The sequence below is a fragment of the Callorhinus ursinus genome, unplaced genomic scaffold (assembly GCF_003265705.2).
Source record: "Callorhinus ursinus isolate GAN/ISIS: 27379988/994484 unplaced genomic scaffold, GSC_fseal_2.0 scaffold53, whole genome shotgun sequence".
NCBI classification, from domain to species: domain Eukaryota; kingdom Metazoa; phylum Chordata; class Mammalia; order Carnivora; family Otariidae; genus Callorhinus; species Callorhinus ursinus.
Genome location: NW_027397115.1, coordinates 249,707 through 273,645, shown reverse-complemented (window position 1 = coordinate 273,645; position 23,939 = coordinate 249,707). Strand labels below are relative to the sequence as shown.

Below are 23,939 nucleotides of genomic sequence, written 5' to 3'. Positions count from 1 at the left end.
TGATTTTAAAAGTGACAATAGAACAGCATGACTATGTTATACTCATGGTTGAGTTTTTGTTTTAGTTTTTGTTTTTTTAAAGAAAAGAGGACAAGTAGAGCATTTAAACCAATTTAGAAACAATCAAAAGAAATGCTGCTTTAATACCTTACACAGAAATTAGGTAGCTCCAAGAAATCACAAATATTCCAAGTACAAATAAAGGTTGAAAATATCAGTTTGAATATATTAATGAATGGTAAATCAATAATGGGCTTGACTTAAAGGAAAAAAAAGAAAATCTGAAGTGCAGGCTTTATATTTCAGTTACCCCGGGCTACAAAAATGTCACTTCATAAAATGGCTCTTATACACAGAATACAAGACCAGGTATATTTGTGATCAAGTTATGACTATTTTGAACATTCCTGTCAACTTGTAACCTGTAATTTACTAGACCATGTATCAAAGTTCATCCAATAACTAAAACATGTTAAAGTTAAAACTTACCTCATATTTATCAAGAAATGCTGATATGCAAGGAAATGTAAAGACCCTGAAATATAAAGTAGTTTGCATTAAAAAATATTAATAAGCCTGCACACTGTAATCTTGACTAGCCATAGAAATCATGTCTAGGATCAAAAGGAAATCAGGCTGTGGTCCTAATGATTTAAATAAAAATCATATCTCCTTCTAAACGAAACTATGAATTTAATGGAAATTTGTTTCTGTAGAAAATGTATATTATTTTGAGGATACTACTCAAGCTCCCATTCTGACTACAGTGACTATGCCAATTTACTCTTTATGTTATTGACTAGGAGTAGAAATTCCTAATTTAGCTTATACTATTAAGATAATGGAAGCTCCCATAGGATTTACATGGGACAAGAAGAGTAGGAATGAATAATACAGCTAATAAAAATGACTGAATTTGCCGAACGATATCTTGGTTAGATACTTTTTATTAGAAGCACTTAATATATAATCATCTCATTTAATTTCTACAACAAACATATGAGGTAGATATTATTAGTATTCTTACTTTACAGCTAAGGAAACTGAGGCAATTAAGTTTAATAATTTGCCCAACATTAGAATAGCAAGAGGGGAACCTATGATTCAAATCCAAATAACATGAGTCCCTGCACTCAACCCTCCCCTGTCTTTGTTTCCTTAGTAAGTAAAGTAAATGTGAACTCATTCATCCAAAAAAGATGTCCTGAGCATCTATAATATGGTGCCAGGCAATGAACTGCAAATACTGCTCTGTTACTATCAAAAGTGATAATTATCTTTCATTCATGCCCATTCCTGAGATTAAATAACCTCAGAAAGAGGTTGGCATTACAGTGCATTAATTATAAAAAAAAGATAATTTGTTTGCTATATATTTTTATTCCAGTATGTGGATGAAGGAGGTAGCTCAAATAATGTTTATATGAGATTTTTATTATTCCTCAAAATTCTGCTAAAAAGTACAAAGTAAAATAAGACCAGTGGGAGATTATTTCAGTCTACCATTGTAGTAAGTTATTACATGGTGTTACAATAAGATATTGTTTTAAATATCCCTGTGTATTTTACATCCCAAAAGACAAAATAAATTTTAAAGGTTCAACACTGTGTTCTTCTCCCTTTTGAGCTAGTTCTTTATCAGTAAATGGTTGACTACTGTATTAAGTTTACCTTCTCTTGTCTCCAAGCATGCCATTTACAAGGTTGAGAAATACTCTGCAATCCTAATTTTAAAAAAAAGAGACTTTTAAAAAGCATAGTAATAAAAAAAACCTGTTGTTATTTTGTTGTTTTTATACTACTTACTGTTTCAAATTCAGAGTCTTTAATTCCTTTAAATGCATTAGCAATAAAATCCATTGAAAACCACTGACATGCCAGTTCTTGTCTTTGTTTTTCTGTAGTCATTCTACATAGTGCTTCTACGATACCTACTTGTAAGTCATAATCTTAAAAAAAATTGTTAATGTATTATTGGAAATTATGAAAAATAAGTTTATAAAAGTCATTGTTTATAAGGAATTAGAACAAGCAAGAGAAAGAAGAAAATATTAGTGTCATTCACTCATCTTTTGCCATTTTGTTCATATGGATTAGAAAGATCTCATCAGCTCAGAAATGAATACAGCCCAAATAACAAATTTACTAATAGAAGAAAGGAGTAAAACTTTTTTTTTAAAAGGATATTTGAAAGAAACTCCTAAATATTCAAAGACTAGGCCATTCCATTATTAGAGTTGTGAATTGCAAAATAACTCACATGATAGTCTATAAATCACAGAAACTTTTACTTTATATGATGGTTATAGTTATTCCAAAGTATTTTAACCAGTGGTTTGTTCTATATGTAAATCACTACACCAAAATTTTCTCATATGAAACTTCGAAAAGATTGAGTTCTTTTAATAAACACATTGTTTAAAAACAAATCTGTAAGCCCCCCAAATATTAAACCTCCAAATTCATGAAATACCATTTGAGGAATTTCTTAGGGAAAATAGTTCAAATATGTTAGAAAATTAAGTTATTATTCATAAATCTACCATTAGGCACAATTTATATGTGAAGACTCTTACTGTCATGTTTAATTATTATTTTAGTCTCACAGATATAGATCATTTAATCACCTATTAGTAATTAAAAATTGCTTGATTGTACATAATTTATAATTTCCTCACGTAATCTCACTACATCATGTTAATATTATTTTGACTAAAGAGATATTATATTCTATTAATAAATTTGGAATAATTTCAAATATGAACATTTTGAGGAAGCATACTTACCTCCAGCATCTAAAATCCTTTCTCCCAAACTACTCCTGTAAATCAAAATAATAGATTACATACCAAACTAGTCCCAATTAAATAAAAAACCCCACATATTTGGGGGGAGAAAACTTCACTAAAATTTACAATTGGCTAGTATCACAGACTTTTGCAGAAAATAGAGCCATAAATTATATTAGAAATCTACAACAGTTTATCAGTTTTAATTATTAATGCAACTCATGGTTGTCTTATAGCCTTATAAAATATTCTTTAAATTCTTAACCAGAACCACTAATTAAAGCAATATAGTACAAATTATTACATGAGAATTAACATTTCTTGGTTAAAGAGTATTTTCCTGGCTTCTTGAGGCATTTTGTCAAGCATAGCATTCATTTTTTTTAGAGTCTAGAAAAGAAAAAAAGATAATGCATTAACTTTATATATCCAGTGAAACATTATTTAGAGAAATATTCTAGGTATACAAACTTAGAAGCCTATTTTTTTTCTTAAGCACAGCATTTTATGCAGGGAATTGGAAAGGGTGGAGGAAAAAATATGAAGTATAAAATAGTGAATACAAAAAAACATGAAACAAAGGATATCAAGAATTAAACATAACATGATCCCAGTTACACTCTTTGCAATAAGACATACGCTTATTACTCTATTATAATAACTCAAGCAAAAATTATTACCTGATATTTATTCTTATGTTTATATAAGCATACACACATACATATACTAGTACAAGTCATTTTTAGCATTTAAAAGCTGAGAACTCCTAATATCTGGATGGTATAATTTATTTTCATACGAGCTAGATGCATACATAAACACAAACAGCTATGAATTTTCAATAAATATTTGGGTAACATAGTTATCACATCGGGCAATGAATTAAGACAACAGAAATACACTACATAATTAATTTAGTACCAAGAAAATATAATTATTCCTTTTGATGAATTGCTACTAAATTTGCTTCACTCTCTTGTTTTTAGGTTTAAAAGAAAATCTAACAAATAACTTTACCTCCTGCTGAATACAAATATTCACTCTTGCGTCAATAACCAGGACACAGATTCGAGGCACGAAACTTTCCACCACTTGCCTTTTACCTGAAAGTGTTAAATCATTAATGAATGTGCATTTTAAATGGCAATCTTGTATGCGTTAATGAAAGAGTGTACTAGTTCAGAGAGGCCCGCGGACTGTCCTGCGCAGCAGCAGGAAACGTGAAACCCAGGTCCTACCTCTCCCACTAACTAGCTACGTGGCTTTGAAAAAATACCTTTCAACAGATGTGACTCATCTTAACTCTGGCAAAGGCATAACTTCAGATTCAGCTTCTCCTTTAAGCCCTAAGGTAGGACTTCTTCAGATGAAATAAACATAGTTCAAAAGCGGAAAGTTCTATCGTTAAGTTCTTAATGAAAACTGGCCTCACTGATTTAGTCATATATCGAAAGTTCCATAACGGCCATAAACACTCCTCGACGTAAAGATCTAAATATCTTGACCTTTTTTCTAAAGTTAACCCTATTCTCAAAAGACAAGGCTTTATCAATACTAAATAGATTCAGAGGAATTTGCCACATGCTATTTCATAATGCAAATTTAAAAAATAATTTTAAATAATGGCAATACTACAACCAAAAATACACAACTTTCCAAAGTGACTACACTGAAGGTAAAAAAAAGAACAAAATCACTCAATTAGGTAAAAAGATATATTTACTTAAAAAAAACACTTGGATTACTTCATATTCACTGGTGCTTTAGGATTGTTTTCTTCCCTAAAAACTTAAGAATTTAAGCTAGATTATATGTCAACTATAAAGCAATCAATGAAAAGGTAGCATTAAAATAGCAAGTGAGCTTTTAAAACTTTTTGGCTTTGAAGGCAAACTGTTCCTTTATTTATAAACAATTCACCAGCCTCAATGACCAATCCTAGGTAATTCTTCTTCAACCAACAGAAATAATTTGTTGGAGTACTTGCTTGGCATAAAACAATGACCATTCACAAGTGAGGATGAGTTGTTATGTGTTCTACATATTAAAAATTCTGTCTCATTAGATCAAGAGTTGGCAAATTATGGCCCACAAACCAAATCCACACCACTGCCCATTTTGTATGGCTCTATTATTCATCAGCAGGTACTCTACGGAAATATCTGAATGACTGAACCAGCGGTATCAAAGTGAATTTCATTCTATTCTCATGTACTTAACCAGTATCAGATACCACTGAATGGCTTCAGTAATCAGCATGGGCTACAGAGTTGATGTTTCTTAATCAATTCAAACCAAAATTACAAGGCAAAAATCATTCTTATATGAGAAACTTATACTTCCCTGAAGTCATTTCAATGAAAGTAAGGTTATCTGAATCACAAGTAATGCCAAACTGTTTTATACATTTCCCAGGCTGTCAAAAATTAAAACAAGGAGTGACATCTCCATTCCCACCCAAATTTATAGGAGTATGTTTTTCTAAGCTCCAATTACAGGTTCAGCAGCATTTCTGGACACTGATGAAGTACAAAGGAAATTTCCATATTTCAAAATCCATTTAAATGTTCAGCTGAGGGCTTCCACCTAGCCTTCAGTTGTAAGTGATTCATCTGCGATGCAATGACATTCTAAAAGGCAATATTAAGAATCTAATATAATTCCATAAATGCTTTCCAAGTGATGAACATGCTCAATTAAAAATCAAGCTCATGAATTGATATCAGTATTTGGCATTATCTGCATGAAAAGACATTTTCTAATACAATTTACATAAAATCTCATTACAGATAAGCATAAAAAAATGAACATTTGCAACCAATTCTGATTAAGAGCAAACTAACTCTGAGCCTTAATTAAATGAAATGTCATCCCCTCAAAAGAGTGCTTTCTCATTAGTTGACCTATATTACAAAAACACTGTATTCAATTATTGTAGTATCTTGAATTGTATCAATAAGATATCTGTGGAAATCTGTTTTCTTTCTTGTTATATAAGTACCTATATAATATCCTTGATCTCTTTTGCTTGGCCCTAATATAAAGCTTAAAATGTTTACTATCTGGTCCTTTACAGAAAAAGGTTGTTGATCCCTAAATTAGCTTCCTAATATTAGGATAATACTCTGAGGATTGCAAAGTCATACTAAAACCCTAATAGCAAATTATTGTTTTAAAAGAAATAAAATATTTCTTATACCTTCATCATTGATGTCATGTATGACCTGAAAAAAAGTGAATATTTAATTTGTATTTATTATCTTGTATTATAAACCATTATGTTGTATTGATACAGTAGTAAATATTAAAATAGTATTACAGTAACAGATCACATTTGAATTCACCATGTAATTAACTTTTATTTATTAACTATTTAATTTTATTTATTAATTTTATTAATAATTATTAATTATAATATAAATATTAATATTTATATATAAATATAAAGTAAATTATATATAAATAAATTATATATAATGTATATATACATATAAATTAAAATAAATATTAATAATTACTAATCAGGATAAGTGCTTTATACAATCTGAACAGACTAATCCAATCAAGCCCACTAACCAATCTTTTAGTGACTTTTAGGCTCTGGACATATAGAACACGAATTGTATTTTAAATAAACACATGCTTGTAAGATTGGTTAACCAATGTGATTTTACCATCAGAAGATCAAATAAGTCTTCTATCATATTCATAACTGCCTCATCTTTTGAACTTCCTCGACTGAGAATAATCTCCTTTGATTTTTCAAACCAGGCAACCATGTAAAAAAAGAAATGTATACATTAGTTACTTTGAATTCAATTTTAATAATTTTAAGAATGTACTTATCTTGCATAAACAGTAAACCTAGGAATGAAGAAACATTAAAAATAAAAATTCCAGTATTATATGAAAAGAAATATTGTGTTTTTAAACATCTTTGCTGTTTTCATTTTTTGGTAACTCACTATATTTTAACATTCTTTAGATGGGAATGGATGAACTAATCCTAATTCTAGGCAGAAGACCTTGATTTCCCCTTTCAAATTCCTAGTTCAGGTACATTCACTAATAGATGAAAATAAATTATCATAAATTACACTCTTTTGGCATTATTACTATTTGAAAAGGTTTGGTGTTATTTTACTTTAATTAATTCTTATATTTGAGAATATACTACATCCTAGGTACTGTTCTTACCACTAGGTATACAGAAATGAATAAAACAAATAAAAATCATTATCCCACATTCTAGCATGGGAATTAGATAATAAACAATATAAAAAGCAAAACAAAGTTAGACAGTAAATAGATGAGAAAATAAAGGCCTCAGGAAGTCTTGTGACCTTAAATTCACATGATCATCAAGGAGCCTGGTGTGTAGGGTGTCCTTTTGATCTTTATCTTTGTAACATAGACCTCAGGTTACAAAACTATTTATTTTACCTAAAACTTTATGTAAAGTCCCCAAATGTATATTTCAACAGTTTGAACATTTATTTTATTAGAAAACACACCTTGAATACTATTTCCCCTCACATAAATATTACATATTCTGTACTTATCTTTTGGATCAGTCCTTGTTTTATCATATTTGTAAGTCCAGCTTGCCCCAATATAGTGATATTTCTGCCACATCTTCCAAAAGAAACCAAAATGGTTGAAACTGCTTGGATATCCTTTTTATTAAGCTCCTAAAACAAAAAATATCCATTTAAACATCTGTAAATACAAAATAGTGTGGAACTGGCACTGTGCTTAGGAGTATTGTAATCCTTACAAATCCTCAAAGTTAGCTCCTACCACCATCTCCATATTGCAAAATATGGAAGTGCGCTTTAGAGAAACAAGGCCTAAAGCCACCAGCCTGTGAATGACAAATCCAGTATAAAAATGCAGATTTGTGTAAATTCAAGAAACTTTAGATGATGGTACAATGAATCAGTTACCTTCCATTCTAAACAGCTCCATACATTTAACTAACGGAAATAAAAAATGTTTACTCAATCTTTTAGAGTCATAACAAATCTCAGATACGGGGGGAGATGGTCAATAATCACATTTTCTCCTGCATAAAAATACCTTACATATAATAAATCGAGTCCAGGATTTTGGATAAATTTTGTTTATTTTTGAAAGCACCAAGCACCATCTCCATAACATAAATATGCTGAGAGGTTTTTTAAAAAGTTTTTCAAACTTCAAACAGGTAAACTATTTTTCCTCAGTTTAGGCCACACTTAGTAATGGTAATGCTATGTAAACATAAGTTTCTGTATATTGTATTTAGAAAAGAGTAGTCTAATATGTTATTTGGGACTCTTCAGATTTTTTAAAAAATTAGCACTTATTCATATAATTATAAGCAAGTTTGCCAAAGCCTTTTTATTCATTTCTCCCAAAGGAGTATTTCTTCCTAAAAAGAGTGGTATCCAATAATTTTAACAATCATTCAACAAAAAGGAGTATTTACCCTGCATACAAGGTCATCCAACTTGTGGAAAAACTGCTTGCTGCATTTAATCTTCACATCTTCACAAATCTCAATTTCTAAAAGTGTTTTCAAAGGCTTGAAATCATTTTTCCTTAAAGCATCATCAATGCATTTTTCTAACTGCTAGAGAAATACAGTAATGGCACAGAGATTGAATCAAAACCAAAATTAGTCACCGTAAGCAATCCAGTAATTCAAGAATTGTTGTCCCATGAAAATTCTCAAAAGAGCTTATATCAATTCACTTATTTAAAAAAAAAAAAGCTGTCCACTATTAAATTTGGAGAAACAGAGAGAGATCAAGCTTCTTTCATAATAGCAAGATTCTACATTAAAAATACATATATATTCTACTAATTTTCCACTTCATATCCTTTATTATAAAGTCATCATTATGTCGAGTTCAAAAAAGAAACCTATTAATGAAAGAAATAAAATAAACTTAATAGTAACTAATACTTAACATCATGGATAAAACCGTAACACATCTGAATATCAATTTCTTAATGAGGTTTAAATAGTTTTAAAAAATGCATAAAGAGAGACAAAAGCACTGATTGGAAACTATATCAATATAATTTAAGATTTACATATATAATTTATATTATACATTTATAACCTTTACAAAACCCACCATCCTTACTACTAAAGTATAACATCACTAATAAGGAATTTTTATACTATAATCTGATCACCAGATTTGGTGGTTAATTGCATACATGTTAAATAGATATATTAAAACTTCTTACCAAAATGCCCTGACATAAAAATATCCAGGCATAAATTATACATGAATGACTGCATAATTCTTTTCAATGTAAAAGGCATATGTAAATCATCAGCATCTTTCATACCTCATAAATAACAGATTTTGAAAAGAAACCTACTGAAAAAATGAAAGAGTAACATTTTAAATTATTCCACTCTTGACCATTTCATAAAAACAAATAAGCTTCATTTTTCCTAAAAATATGGCACTTAACACCTATTATCAAACAAAAGTGATTTTAGGAATCAAAATACTTCCGTCCTTTTGGTCTAGGACTACATACCTGGAGATCTGGTCTTATGGGCATTTTGATTTAATTTTAAAACAGCAAGGCAAAACAAACACCTGTAAAACAAAACATATGCTTTCAGTATCTTACAATCTATTGTTTGTTTATTGTTCAAAATCTTAATACGCATAAATAAGCATCGGTGCTTATACCAAAGGCAATAAATAATTTCAAGTTCCTCACTGTTTATGAAATTACACATGTGAACCTGGGCAAGGAAGTTTCTGGAGGAAAGCCTGAAGATCATTTATTCAAGCCTTCTCTTTTTATAGACTACTTAAAAAATGTCGCAAGTCTTGCCAAAGGCCACAAAACTAGTTAGTGAAAAAATACAAACCTGGACCTCTCTCATTAGGAATTTCTGCTATACTTGTTCCAACTTTGGGAACAAGAAGAAAAATAATCTTGAATTATGTGTAAATGAAATTCAGTCTAGTAACATAATATTTAAGAAGGAGAGAATATGCAAGTGTATGGCCAAAGACTAGGCTATATGAGAATAGAGAAATATGCAATGAAAAGAGGAAAAGAAAACCTAAGCACACTGTCCCTTCAAAGAGTAGAAACAGGAATCAACAGGGTTACGCTTTAGCACCACCTACCATGTTTCTTTTTTTAAGATTTTATTTATTTATATGAGAGAGAAAGAGCAGGAGGAGAGGCAAAGGGAGAGGGACAAGCAGACTCCCCACTGAGCAGGGAGCCCAATGTGGGGTTTGATCCCAAGACCTTGAAATCAGGCCCTGAGCCAAAGGCAAACATTTAACCGACTGAGCCATCCAGGCGCCCCAACATCACCTACCATCTTGACAAAAGCATCTACCATTTTCAAGTGTGATTTGGCAATTAGCTCTATAAAGGAAAAGAAAGAGCATCTTTTCTAGATATTATAACTGGAACAATTTAAAAATAATCTGTACTATGAAAAGCTTCATAATAGAAACACCAGGAAATCAACATAGAGAGGTAATTAATTAACCCAAGATGAATACAGGACTACGTATTCATTTGAACAAGTGGTGTTAGTCCCAGCCTACTTTCTTGCAGATGTGCTAATAGAGAAATTTAAGTGCCAATGAGGGCATACATTTCAGGTAGACAAAAGCCATGAGCAAAAAAAAATCTCTTGTATTTTCAAATTAACTCTTGGGGGTAAAAAAAATCGATCCCCAGAGAAACATTTGCTCCATGTGCATAAGGAGCCAAGTCTAAAGATGTTTTTGCAGCACTGTTTTGAGTGGCAAAAATTCAAAAGTACCCAGATAGGAGTTAGGAATAGGAGGGAAGGTGAAGAATGAATAAAATGTGGTATATGATAATCAATTTTGTAAACATAACAGATGAACCAGAATTTTAGATATTTGCAGTCCATTTTAAGTTAAATTAGAAACATGTTGCCAAGTGATACATACTGTGTAATGGCATTTATGTGAAAAAAAAGAAACACGGTCTTATTTATGATTATATCTTTAGGAATAAGTATACACATATTTGTGCATGCTTGTGCGTGTGTGTGCGTGCGTGTCTGTGTGTGTATTTATGTTGAGGTCAAGGGGGAGAGAGGCAGAGGGAGACTCTGCTGGGAGAGTTTGTCAGCTCACTGGGGAGGAAGAGTAGTGAGTTGCATAGGACTGTAAATTGCTATTTGTCAAAGACAAGCTTTATCTGTATTTATGTTTACATGCCTTTTTAAAAGTACAATAAATTCTTGCCAAAATACAGGTAAGTGGGATCCAAAACATGGGATTGGTAAAAAGTAGGTTGGGTTATTGTGAGGGGATGAAAATGACCAAGGCCAGCCTCCACAGTTAAGTAGCTGGGAAGTCCAACTGCTCCATCCAAACCTATTCAGGGCCTAGCTATGATTATGCCCCATCTGGTTGTGCTTGTCTGCTTTGGCCTATATACTAAAGGGGCAATTCTAGGCCCATGGCTAGCTGGGAATTTCCGTATACCAACAATGATTCTAAGATCTCTAAATAGCTGGTAGTCATTCTGTCATTTTGCCTGACTCAGAGAGCTCTGACCCAGAAAATATTGGAAACTCAGGGACCTACTCTTTGCTTCCCAAATTCCAAAGAAGGGGTTTGCCTATTTTCTACTTGGCTTCACTCTTTCCTTAATTCTCCCCAGGCCATCACAGAAATAGAAATTTAGACTGGTTCTGTTTGAGAATGTCATATCACACACTGTTACAAGATTTTAACATACATAGACTCGCTTCATAGATAGAAAATGGGGTGGGGGGAGGGATATGAAAAGTATTATCTCAAATACAGAGGTAAGAAGTAAATACTGGAGGTCAACAAACAAAAGGTTGATTACTGAGAAACAATGTAGGCTAGAACCTTAAGCATCCACTACTGGCACTATTTTCATAAGCCTGAAGCTTAAGAGGGTAACTGTCTGCAGGAGGAACTATTTCTTGGGTGATATGATACAGAATATCACAAAGAAATGAAATGATAAAATGTATACAAGTAAAAGTTGAGATATGAAAGACAGATGCAGACATTCCAATATCTACCCAATAAGAATTCCAAAAATTATATAAAAAAAAATAATGGGGTAGCAACAGTTGAATAACATCCAAGAACTTTCCCAAAATAAAAACAGACATCCACACATTTAAAGTGTCCACAGAATACCAAAGAAGACAAATTTACAAACACTGTGAGGTTATTTCTGAATAATAAAAGAGAAAATCTTAACTCACAAAAGCAAAAACAAACAAAAGCATGCAAAAGAATAACGTAATAGATACCCTGTTCTCACAATAAATTTAGAAATCAGCTACAAAGTTAGCTTCAAACTTTCCCTTTACTTGGAAACTAAAATATGTTCCTTTGCAGGATATAAAAAGATGGAAAAGACTAAATATTTAAGTGAATATGTATACATACAAAAACCTATAAGATGCAACCAAAGCAATACTTAAAGTGCAATCCATAGACTTGGATGAATCTATGAAAACATGAGGACCAGCAGAGGTAGCCCAAAGTACCAGGGTCATAGGACCTCCAGATGGTAAAGTTATTAAACAAATACTTTAAAGTAACTATAAATACTGTGTACATAAAGATTATTCAGAAAGACTGAGAACTTTGGCAAATAACCAGAAACTAGGGTGGGGAGTAAGGAAGGCCACAGAAAATTTGAAAAAGAATCATATAATTCTAGAAACAAAAATAGTCAATTAACAAAGTAAGAATAAAGTGGAAAGACATAGAGATGAAAATTATAGAAATAGAAGCTATATCAGAAAAAAAAATCCAGAAAGAAACAAAGATACACAAAAATAGGAGGAGGGAAACTAGAAGATAGAACAACACAAAGGACAAGTTATGAAGCCCTATGTATCTGGCACTGAAACCTTGGAGATAGTGAATGGGGCAGAAATAATTCCTAGGAAATGATGACAAAGAATTTCCCAAAACCAATAAAAGATATCAAACTATAGATTCAAAAAGCCCCATGAACCCCAGATGGAAACAGAAAGAGAAAACTATACTCAGGTGCACTACAGAAACTGCTGAGAAAGACAAAAACATTAAAAGCTACCAGAGAGTAAAAGAAGATTACTTTTAAGTAGTATCAATAAGACTGATAACTGACCAACAAAACTATGAAAGCAGAAGACTTAGAACAGTATCTTTTTTAAAGTGCCTTAAGATTGGACTTACCCTATGTGTTAGTCTCATATTTTTTTTAATTTTTTATTCTTATGTTAATCACCAGACATTACATCATTAATTTTTGATGTAGTGTTCCATGATTCATGGTTTGTGCATAACACCCAGTGCTCCACGCAGAATGTGCCCTCTTTAATACCCATCACCAGGCTGACACATCCCCCCACCCCCCTCCCCTCCAGAACCCTCAGTTTGTTTCCTGAGGTTAAAAATTCCTATCACTGAGGTCATATGATACATGTCTTTCTCTGATTCACTTATTTCACTCAGCATAACACCCTCCAGTTCCAACCATGTCGTTGCAAATGGCAAGATCTCATTCCTTTTGATGGCTGCATAATATTCCATTGTGTATATATACCACCTCTTCTTTATCCATTCATCTCTCGATGGACATCTCGGCTCTTTCCACAGTTTGGCTATTGTGGACATTGCTGCTATAAACATCGGGGTGCATGTACCCTTTCGGATCCCTACATTTCTATCTTTGGGGTAAATACCCAGTAATGTAATTGCTGGATCCTATGGTAGCTCTATTTTCAACTGTTTGAGGAACCTCCATACTGTTTTCCAGAGTGGCCGCACCAGCTTGCATTCCCACCAACAGTGTAGGAGGGTTCCCCTTTCTCCACATCCCCGCCAACATCTGTCCTTTCCTGACTTCTTCATTTTAGCCATTCTGACTGGTGTGAGCTGGTATCTCATTGAGGTTTTGATTTGGATTTCCCTGATGCCGAGCGATGTTAAGCACTTTTTCATGTTTCTGTTGGCCATTTGGATGTCTTCTTTGGAAAAATGTCTGCTCATGGCTTCTGCCCATTTCTTGATTGGATTATTTGTTCTTTGGGTGTTGAGTTTGATAAGTTCTTTATAGATTTTGGACACCAGCCCTTTATCTGATAGGTCATTTGGAAATATTTTCTTCCATTCTGTCGGTTGTCTTTGGGTTTTGTGGACTGTTTCTTTGGCTGTGCAAAAGCTTTTTATCTTGATGAAATCCCAACAGTTCATTTTTGCCCTTGCTTCCCTTGCCTTTGGCGATGTTTCTAGGAAGAAGTTGCTGCGGCTGAGGTCGAAGAGGTTGCTGCCTGTGTTCTCCTTTAGGATTTGGATGGACTCCTGTCTCACATTTACGTCTTTCAACCATTTGGAGTCTATTTTTGTGTGTGGTGTAAGGAAATGGTCCAGTTTCATTCTTCTGCATGTGGCTGTCCAATTTTCCCAACACCATTTGTTGAAGAGACTGTCTTTTTGCCATTGGATATTCTTTCCTGCTTTGTCAAAAATAAGTTGACCACTGAGTTGGGGTCCATTTCTGGGCTCTCGATTCTCTTCCATTGATCTATGTGTCTGTTTTTGTGCCAGTACCATACTGTCTTGATGATGACAGCTTTGTAATAGAGCTGGAAGTCCGGAATTGTGAGGCCGCCAGCTTTGCTTTTCTTTTTCAGTATTCCTCTGGCTATTCGGGGTCTCTTCTGGTTCCATACAAATTTTAGGATTATTTGTTCCATTTCTTTGAAAAAAGTGCATGGTATTTTGATGGGGATTGCATTGAATGTGTAGATTGCTCTAGGTAGCATTGACATCTTCACAATGTTGATTCTCCCAATCCATGAGCATGGAACGTTTTTCCATTTCTTTGTGTCTTCTTCAATTTCTTTCATGAGTATTTTATAGTTTTCTGAGTACAGATCCTTTGCCTCTTTGGTTAGATTTATTCCTAGGTATCTAATGGTTTTGGGTGCAATTGTAAATGGGATAGACTCCTTGATTTGTCTCTCTTCTGTCTTGTTGTTGGTGTATAGGAATGCCACTGATTTCTGTGCATTGATTTTATATCCTGCTACTTTACTGAATTCCTGTATGAGTTCTAGCAGTTTTGGGGTGGAGTCTTTTGGGTTTTCCACGTACAGTATCATATCATCTGCAAAGAGTGAGAGTTTGACTTCCTCTTTGCCGATTTGGATGCCTTTGATTTCTTTTTGTTGTCTGATTGCTGTGGCTAGGACTTCTAATACTATGTTGAATAGCAGTGGTGAGAGTGGACATCCCTGCCGCGTTCCTGACCTTAGGGGAAAAGCTCTCAGTCTTTCCCCATTGAGAATGATATTCGCTGTAGGTTTTTCATAGATGGCTTTTATGATATTGAGGTATGTACCCTCTATCCCTATACTCTGAAGAGTTTTGATCAAGAAAGGATGTTGTACTTTGTCAAATGCTTTTTCTGCATCTATCGAGAGGATCATATGATTCTTGCTCTTTCTTTTGTTCATGTATTGTATCACGTTGATTGATTTGCGGATGTTGAACCAGCCTTGCAGCCCAGGAATAAATCCCACTTGGTCATGGTGAATAATCCTTTTAATGTACTGTTGGATCCTATTGGCTAGTATTTTGGTGAGAATTTTTGCATCCATGTTCATCAAGGATATTGGTCTGTAATTCTCTTTTTTGATGGGGTCTTTGTCTGGTTTTGGGATCAAGGTAATGCTGGCCTCATAAAATGAGTTTGGAAGTTTCCCTTCCATTTCTATTTTTTGGAACAGTTTCAGGAGAATAGGTATTAATTCTTCTTGAAATGTCTGATAGAATTCCCCTGGGAAGCCATCTGGCCCTGGGCTTTTGTTTCTTGGGAGATTTTTGATGACTGCTTCAATTTCCTTAGTGCTTATAGGTCTGTTCAGGTTTTCTATTTCTTCCTGGTTCAATTTTGGTAGTTGATACATCTCTAGGAATGCACCCATTTCTTCCAGGTTCTCTAATTTGCTGGCATAGAGTTGCTCATAATATGTTCTTATAATTGTTTGTATTTCTTTGGTGTTGGTTGTGATCTCTCCTCTTTCATTCATGATTTTGTTGATTTGGGTCATTTCTCTTTTCTTTTTGATCAGTCTGGCCAGGGGTTTATCAATCTTGTTAATTCTTTCAAAGAACCAGCTCCTAGTTTCGTTGATCTGTTCTACTGTTCTTTTGGTTTCTAGTTCATTGATTTCTGCTCTGATCTTTATGATTTCTCTTCTCCTGCTGGGTTTAGGCTTTATTTGCTGTTCTTTCCCTAGCTCTTTTAGGTGTAGGGTTAGGTTGTGTATTTGAGACATTTCTTGTTTCTTGAGAAAGCCTTGTATTGCTATATACTTTCCTCTCAGGACTGCCTTTGCTGTATCCCAAAGATTTTGAACAGTTGTGTTTTCATTTTCATTGGTCTCCATGAATTTTTTAAGTTCCTAATTTCCTGGTTGACCCATTCATTCTTTAGTAGGATGCTCTTTAGCCTCCATGTATTTGAGTTCTTTCCGACTTTCCTCTTGTGACTGAGTTGTACTTTCAAAGCATTGTGGTCTGAAAATATGCAGGGAATAATCCCAATCTTTTGGTACGGGTTGAGACCTGATTTGTGACCTAGGATCTGATCTATTCTGGAGAATGTTCCATGGGCACTAGAGAAGAATGTGTATTCCGTTGCTTTGGGATGGAATGTTCTGAATATGTCTGTGAAGTCCATTTGGTCCAGTGTGTCGTTTAAAGTCTTTATTTCCTTGTTTATCTTTCGCTTAGAGGGTCTGTCCATTTCAGTCAGGGGGGTGTTAAAATCCACCAGTATTATTGTATTGTTGTCAATTTGTTTCCTTGCTTTTGTTATTAACTGCCTTATATAATTGGCTGCTTCCATGTTAGGGGCATAGATATTTACAATTGTTAGATCTTCTTGTTGGATAGGCCCTTTAAGTAAGGTATAATGTCCTTCTTCATCTCTTATTACAGTCTTTGTTTTAAAATCTATTTTGTCTGATATAAGGATTGCCACCCTAGCTTTCTTTTGGTGTCCATTAGCATGGTAAATGGTTTTCCACCCCCTACTTTCAATCTGGGGGTGTCTTTGGGTCTAAAATGAGTCTCTTGCAGACAGCATAAAGATGGGTCTTGTTTTTTAATCCGATCTGATAGCCTGTGTCTTTTGATTGGGGCATTGAGCCCATTTACATTCAGGGTAACTACTGAAAGATATGAATTTAGTGCCATTGTATTGCCTATAAGGTGACTGTGACTGTATATTGTCTGTGTTCCTTTCTGATCTATGCTGCTTTGAGGCTCTCTCTTTGCTTAGAGGACCCTTTTCAATATTTCTTGGAGGGCTGGTTTTGTGTTTGCAAATTCCTTTAGTTTTTGTTTGTCCTGGAGCTTTTTACCTCTCCCTCTATTTTCAATGACAGCCTTGCTGGATATAGTATTCTTGGCTGCATATTTTTCTCGTTTAGTGCTCTCAATATATCATGCCAGTCCTTTCTGGCCTGCCAGGTCTCTGTGGATAGGTCTGTTGCCAATCTAACATTTCTACCATTGTAGGTTACATATCTCTTCTCCCGAGCTGCTTTCAGGATTTTCTCTTTGTCTCTGAGACTCATAAGTTTTACTCTTAGATGTCGGGGTGTTGACTTATTTTTACTGAGTTTGAGAGGGGTTCTCTGTGCCTCCTGGATTTTGATGCCTGTTTCCTTCCTCACATTAGGGAAGTTCTCTGCTATTATTTGCTCCAATATACCTTCTGCCCTCCTCTCTCTTTCTTCTTCTTCTGGGATCCCAATTATTCTAATGTTGTTTCATCTTATTGTATCGCTTCTCTCTCGAATTCTGCCCTCATGATCCTATAGCTGTTTCTCTCTCTTTTTCTCAGCCTCTTTATTTTCCATCATTTGGTCTTCTATATCGTTGATTCTCTCTGGTGCCTCATTTATGCTAGCAGTTAGTGCCCCTATTTTTTATTACACCTCATCAATAGCCTTTTTGATTTCGACTTGGTTAGATTTTAGTTCTTTTATTTCTCCATTAAGTGTTTCTCTAATAATTTCCACGCTTTTTTGAAGCCCAGCCAGTATCTTTAAAGTCATGATTCTGAACTCTAGGTCCGACATCGTACTAATGTCCGTATTGAGTAGGTCCCTGGCAGACGGTACTACCTCTTGTTCTTTTTGCTGAGGTGATTTTTTTCATCTTGTCATTTTGTCCAGAGGAGAATAGATGAATGAGAGAACAAAATCCTAAGAGGTTAGCAACGTCCCCAGCAAATATACTCTATACAAATCAGAAAAGACCTGAAACCAGGGGAAAAGAAAGGGAAAGGAAAAAAAAAGGAGGAGAAAAAAAAAGAAAAAGGAAAAGAAAAAAACAAACAAAAACAGAACAAAACAAAACAAAAAAAACAGAATATGATCAAATCTGATCAGGCTAGTGCAGAGATCAGTGCCACACACTAGATTTTGGGTGTATTTTTGTCTGTTAGAAGAAAGTGCCTCCTAAAATTTTAAAGGAAGAAAGACTTATATATGTACAAAAGAAGAGTTGATACAACGAAGGGATGGAAGATGATTGTAATGATGAAAATTATAAAAGGTTTTATAAACAGAATTGATAAGAAGTTGTTTGAAAGAAGAAAGAAGATTTAAAAAAAAGAAAAAAAAAAGAAAAAAATGGGAGAGACTGTGATCAGGCAGGAGACTAGAACAAAGCCATACACTAGTGATTTAGGGTATATTTTGATCTGTTAGAAGAAACTGTATCTCAAAATTTTAAAGAGAGAACAACTTATATATATATGCCAAAAATAAGGGTAACTACTATGAAGGGATAAAATATGACTCTAAAAATGAAAAATAAAAAATGTTTTTTTAAAAAAGGGATTGATAGGATGTTGGTTGAAAAAGGGAAAAAGAAGAATTCAACAAAAAAAACACCAAAACACAGTTAAAAAAATTAACTTTGAAAAACTAATGAACCATGGTAAAAAAGGCATGAATTCTATGCGCAGTATTCCCCTAGCGCTGGAGTTCTCCCGTTCTCCTTGATAGGTAAACTTGGTCCTGGCTTGGCTGGCTGTCCGTGCTCATCTTCTGGGGGAGGGGCCTGTTGCCGTGGTTCCCAAATGTCTTTGCCGGAGGCGGAATTGCCCCGCCCTTGTCAGTCCGGGCTAAGCAAGCTGCTTGGGTTTGCTCTGAGGAGGTTTTGTTCCCTGCAAGCTCTCGGTACAGCTTTAGAGGACCAGGGTGAAAATGGTGGCCTCCCACTCTCTGCCCGGAGGAGCCGAGAACTCAGGGACCCGCTCCTCAGTGCGCCCCCAGAGAAAAGCAGTCACTCCCGTGTCCCCGGTCTCTGGCCGCACTCCGTGCTCACCCGGCCTGTGACCGAGCGTTTCTATCTCTGGCACCCGACCCCGTGTGGGGTCTCCAAACCCAGCAGATCCCCGCGGTGCGCTCCCGCGCCGCTCCTCCCGGGGGAGGAAGAGGACTCTCCCCGTCTCTGCCGCTTGTTAGGTCCCAGCTGGAGGAGCAGTGGCCCGAATGGGCCGCGGATCACGGTTTATGGCAACCCTGAGCTGAGAGCCCGCGCCTCGGCTCCATCTCTGCAGCCGGCTTCCCCGCTGAGATACCCGGGAGCTCTGCCGCACTCGGGCACCCCCGGTCTTTCTGTGACCTCGAGGGTCCTGAGACCTCACTGTCCCGTGAGGGTTCCACCCCCCGCTTAGTCACTGGAGCGATATCCCTCAGTGATGCCGGCTTCTAAAAGGTCCGATTTTGTGCTCCGCGGCTCTATCACTTGCCAGAAGTGGCCGACGGAGGCCCCCCTCCCCTGCTGTCTATTCTCCCGAATATCGCCTCGGATTCACTTCTCCGCACGTCCTACCTTCCAGTAAGTGGTTGCTTCTCTGTTCAGAGAATTGTTGCTACTCTCTTCTTCGATCTCCTGTTGAGTTCGTAGGTGTTCAGAATGGTTTGATCCCTATCCAGCTGAATTCCTGAGACCAGATGAAATCCAGGTCTCCTACTCCTATGCCATCTTGCTCCGCCCAGTTCTGGACTTACCGTATATTTATACCAGATGTACCTAACAGACATCTACAGAACATTCCATCCAACAGCAGCAGGATACACATTCTTCGCAAGCACACATGGAAAATTCTCCAACATAAATCATATGTTAGGCCACAAAACAAATCTTAATAAATTTAAAAAACTGAAATCATATCAAGCATCTTTCCTGACCACAAGGATATGAAACTAAAAATCAATTACAAGAAGAAAACCAAAAATTCTACAATTATGTGAAGATAAAACAACATGCTTCTGAACAACCAACAAATCAAAGGAGAAATAAAAAAAAATACCTGAAGACAAATGATATGGAAAAGCAACATAGCAAAAAAATTATCGAGTATAGCAAAAGCAGTTTTAAAAGATAAGGTTATGGTGAAAAATGTTTATAGTAAAAGTAAAAAGGAAGATCTCAAACAAACAACCTACCTTTGCACCTCAAGGAACTAGAAAAAGAAGAGAAAACTAAGCCCAAAGTTAATGGAAGGAAGAAAATAACACAGATCTGAGTGGAAATAAAGGACAGACTAAACAGACAAAATACATCAATGAAAATTGCTGGATTTTTAAAAAGATAAACAAATAGACAACTCTTTAGCTAGAATTAATAAGAAAAAAAAGAGGACTCAAAATCATAAAGAAACATTACAATTCAAATTACAGAGATATAAAGGATCATAAGGGACAATGAACAATTACATGTCAATAATTGGACAACCTAGAAGAAATGAAACCTAGAGGAAACATATAAGCTAGAGAGATATAAGACTGTATCATGAAGAAATAGAAAATCTGAACAGATCAGTCACTAGTATGGAGACAAAATCAGTAATCAAAAACAAAGGAAAGTCCAGGACCAGATGGCTTCACTGGTAAATTCTACCAAACATTTAGAGAACTAAAACCAATCCTTCTCAACCTCTTCCCAAAAACAGAGGAGGAGGAATACCTCCAACCTCACTTCGTGAGTCAGCATTATCCTGATACCAAAGCCAGACAAGGACACTACAAGAAATTACAAAGTGCTAAAAAGAAAGAAAGAGAGTAAGAAAGGAAGAAATTACAAAGTGCTGAAAGAAAAAAACTACAAACCATAATTCTATACCAGCAAAAAATACTATTCAAAAATAAAGGGAGGAGGTTTAGAGGAACATATCTCCACATAATAAAGGCCATATATGAAAAATGCACAGCTAACATCATACTCAATGGTGAAAAACTAGAGCTTTCCCCCTAAGATTAGGAACAAGACAAGGATGTCCACTCTCACCACTTTTATTCAACACAGTACTGGAAGTCGTAGCCACAGCAATCAGAAAAGAAAAAAATAAAAGCAATCTAAATTGGTAAGGAGGAAATAAAACTCTCATTATTTCCATATGATAGGATACTATACATAGAAAACCCTAAAGACTCCACTAAAATATTACCAGAACTGATAAATGAATTCAGTAAGGTCACAGGATACAAAATCAACATACAGAAATCTGTTGCATTTCTATACACTAATAATGAAGTGGCAGAAAGAGAAATTAAGAAAACAATTCCATTTACATTTGCACCAACAATAATAAAATCCCTAGGAATAAACTTAACCAAGGAAGTGAAAGACCTGTACTCTGAAAACTATAAAACACTGATGAAAGAAACTGAAGATGACACAAATAAATGGAATGCTATTGGAACCGGGAGAACAAATACTGTTAAAATGTCCATACTACACGAAGCCATCTATAGATTTAATACAATTCCGGTCAAAATACCAACAGCAATCTTCACAGAACTAGAACAAATAATCCTAAAATTTGACTGAACCACAAAGACCCAGAATAGCCAAATCGATCCTGAAAAAGAACAAAACTTGAAGTATCATAATCCCAGATTTCAAGATATACTACAAAGCTGTAGTAATCAAAACTGTATGGTACTTTCACAAAAACAGACATATAGATCAACAGAACAGAACAGAAATCACAGAAATAAATCCATGATTAATTATATGGTCAATTAATCCATGACAAAGGAGACAAGACTATACAACGGGAAAAAGCCAGTCTCTTCAACAAATGGTGCTGTGAAAACTGGACAGCCACATGGAAAACAATGAAACTGGACCACGTTCCTATACTATACACAAAAATTCAAAATGGATTGTGCTCGCTTCGGCAGCACATATACTAAAAAATTCAAAATGGATTAAAGAACTAAATGTAAAACCTGAAACCATAAAGATTCTAAAAGAGAACAGGCAGTAATTTCTCTGACATCAGCCATAGCAACATTTTTCTAGATAGGTCTCCTAAGGCATAGAAAACAAAATCAAAAAAACTATTGGGACTACATCAACAAAAAAGTCTGCACAGCAAAGAAAACAACCACAAAAAGACAACCTACTGAATATGGCGGAAGATACTTGCAAATGATATATCTGATAAGGGGTTGTGTTCAAAATACATAAAGAACTTATACAACTCAATACCAAAAAAAAATACAACTAAAAATATAACTTAAAAAGTAGAATTAAAAAAATGAACAAAAGACATAAACAGACATTTCTACAAAGAAGACATACAGATGGCCAACAGACACATGAAATGATGCTCAACATCACTCATCATTAGGAAAATACAAATCAAAACCACAATGAGATATCACCTCACAGCTGTTCGAATGGTGAAAAATCAACAACACAAGAAACAATTGTTGGGGCACCTGGGTGGCTCAGTCGTTCGGCATCTGCCTTTGGCTCGGGTCATGGTCCCAGGGTCCTGGGATCGAGTCCTGGGGAGCCTGCTTCTCCCTCTCCCTCTGCCTGATGCTCCCCCTACTTGTGCTCTCTCTCTCTCTGGCAAATACATAAATACAATCTTAAAAAAAAAAAAAGAAACAATTGTTGGTAGGATGTGGAGAAAAAGGAACCTTTGTGCACTGTTCATGAGAATGCACACTGGTGCAGCCACTCTGGAAAACAGTACAGACGTTCCACAAGAAAGTAAAAATAGAACTACCATATGATCCAGTAATTCCATTGCTGTTTATTTACCCAAAGAATACAAAAACACAAATTTGAAAAGATATATGCACCCCTATGTTTACTGCAACAATATTTACAGTAGCCAAATTATGGAAACACTCACGTGTCCATCAATAAATGAATGACACAGAAGATGTGGTGTAGCTACACAATGAAGTATTACTCAGCCATAAAAAAGAATGAAATCTTGCCATTTGTACAACATGGATAGACAGATAGAATACAATGCTAAGTGAAATAAGTCAGTCAGAGAATGACAAATACCATATGATTTCAATCATATGTGGAATTTAAGAAATAAACAAAGAAAAAAGAAAAATACGAAAACCAGACTCTTAAATATAGAGAACTGTTGGTTACCAGAGGGAAGGAGAGTAGGGGGATGGGTAAAATAGGTGAAAGGAATTAAGATTACACTTATTGTGATGAGCCCTAATATATAGAACTGTTAAGTCCCTATCTTGTATACCTGAAACTAATATAACATACATTAATTATACTGGAATTTAAAATTAAAAAAAAATAAAGTAAAAAAGGGAATAATCATCCTGTTTGATATTAAGACATTTTACAAAGTCACAATTACTAAAAAAAAAAGTGTTAAGAATAGGAAATAAATGGATCAGTAAAACAGAAGAGTCCAAATGCATACCCAAACATATATTGTAAGTTCATGTATATATAAGACTTTATAAATCAGAGGGAAAAAGGTAAACTAGTTGATAAATGGTATTAGGAAAACCGACACACCATATGAAAAAAAATTATACCTCTATTTCCCACTTTCACAAAAATAAACTATAGATTCATTAATTACCCAATGTAATAAGTAAATGTTTAAAAATTACTAGAAGGGAATACAGGAGGATAGCTCTATGACTTTGCAATACCGAAGGATTTAAGACATGGAAAACACAAAGCATAAAAATAGGAATTTTTGTACATCACTGTCTCTCTCCTACACACACACACACACACACACACACACACACACACACACACACACACA

At 34.7% G+C, this 23,939-nt stretch overlaps 1 protein-coding gene across 3 annotated transcripts in view; it reads right to left on the bottom strand.

The window, feature by feature from the left end:
* Positions 1–23,939, bottom strand: part of SYCP2 (synaptonemal complex protein 2) — a 91,882-nt gene that overhangs the window by 64,060 nt on the left and 3,883 nt on the right. For 2 of the 3 annotated variants that reach the window (XM_073883983.1, XM_073883984.1), the window contains exons 1-8: positions 6,464–7,322; positions 5,989–6,013; positions 3,807–3,892; positions 3,094–3,179; positions 2,787–2,821; positions 1,807–1,949; positions 1,672–1,724; positions 490–535 (exon numbers count right to left, since the gene is read on the bottom strand). In XM_073883983.1, the coding sequence (XP_073740084.1) occupies positions 490–535; positions 1,672–1,724; positions 1,807–1,949; positions 2,787–2,821; positions 3,094–3,179; positions 3,807–3,892; positions 5,989–6,013; positions 6,464–6,568 (579 nt within the window). In that variant the 5' untranslated portion in view covers positions 6,569–7,322. Of the gene's footprint in view, positions 1–489; positions 536–1,671; positions 1,725–1,806; positions 1,950–2,786; positions 2,822–3,093; positions 3,180–3,806; positions 3,893–5,988; positions 6,014–6,463; positions 7,323–7,351; positions 7,481–8,259; positions 8,404–9,332; positions 9,395–23,939 lie in introns of those variants that run through there. The other variant, XM_025853383.2, reaches the window with a different exon arrangement.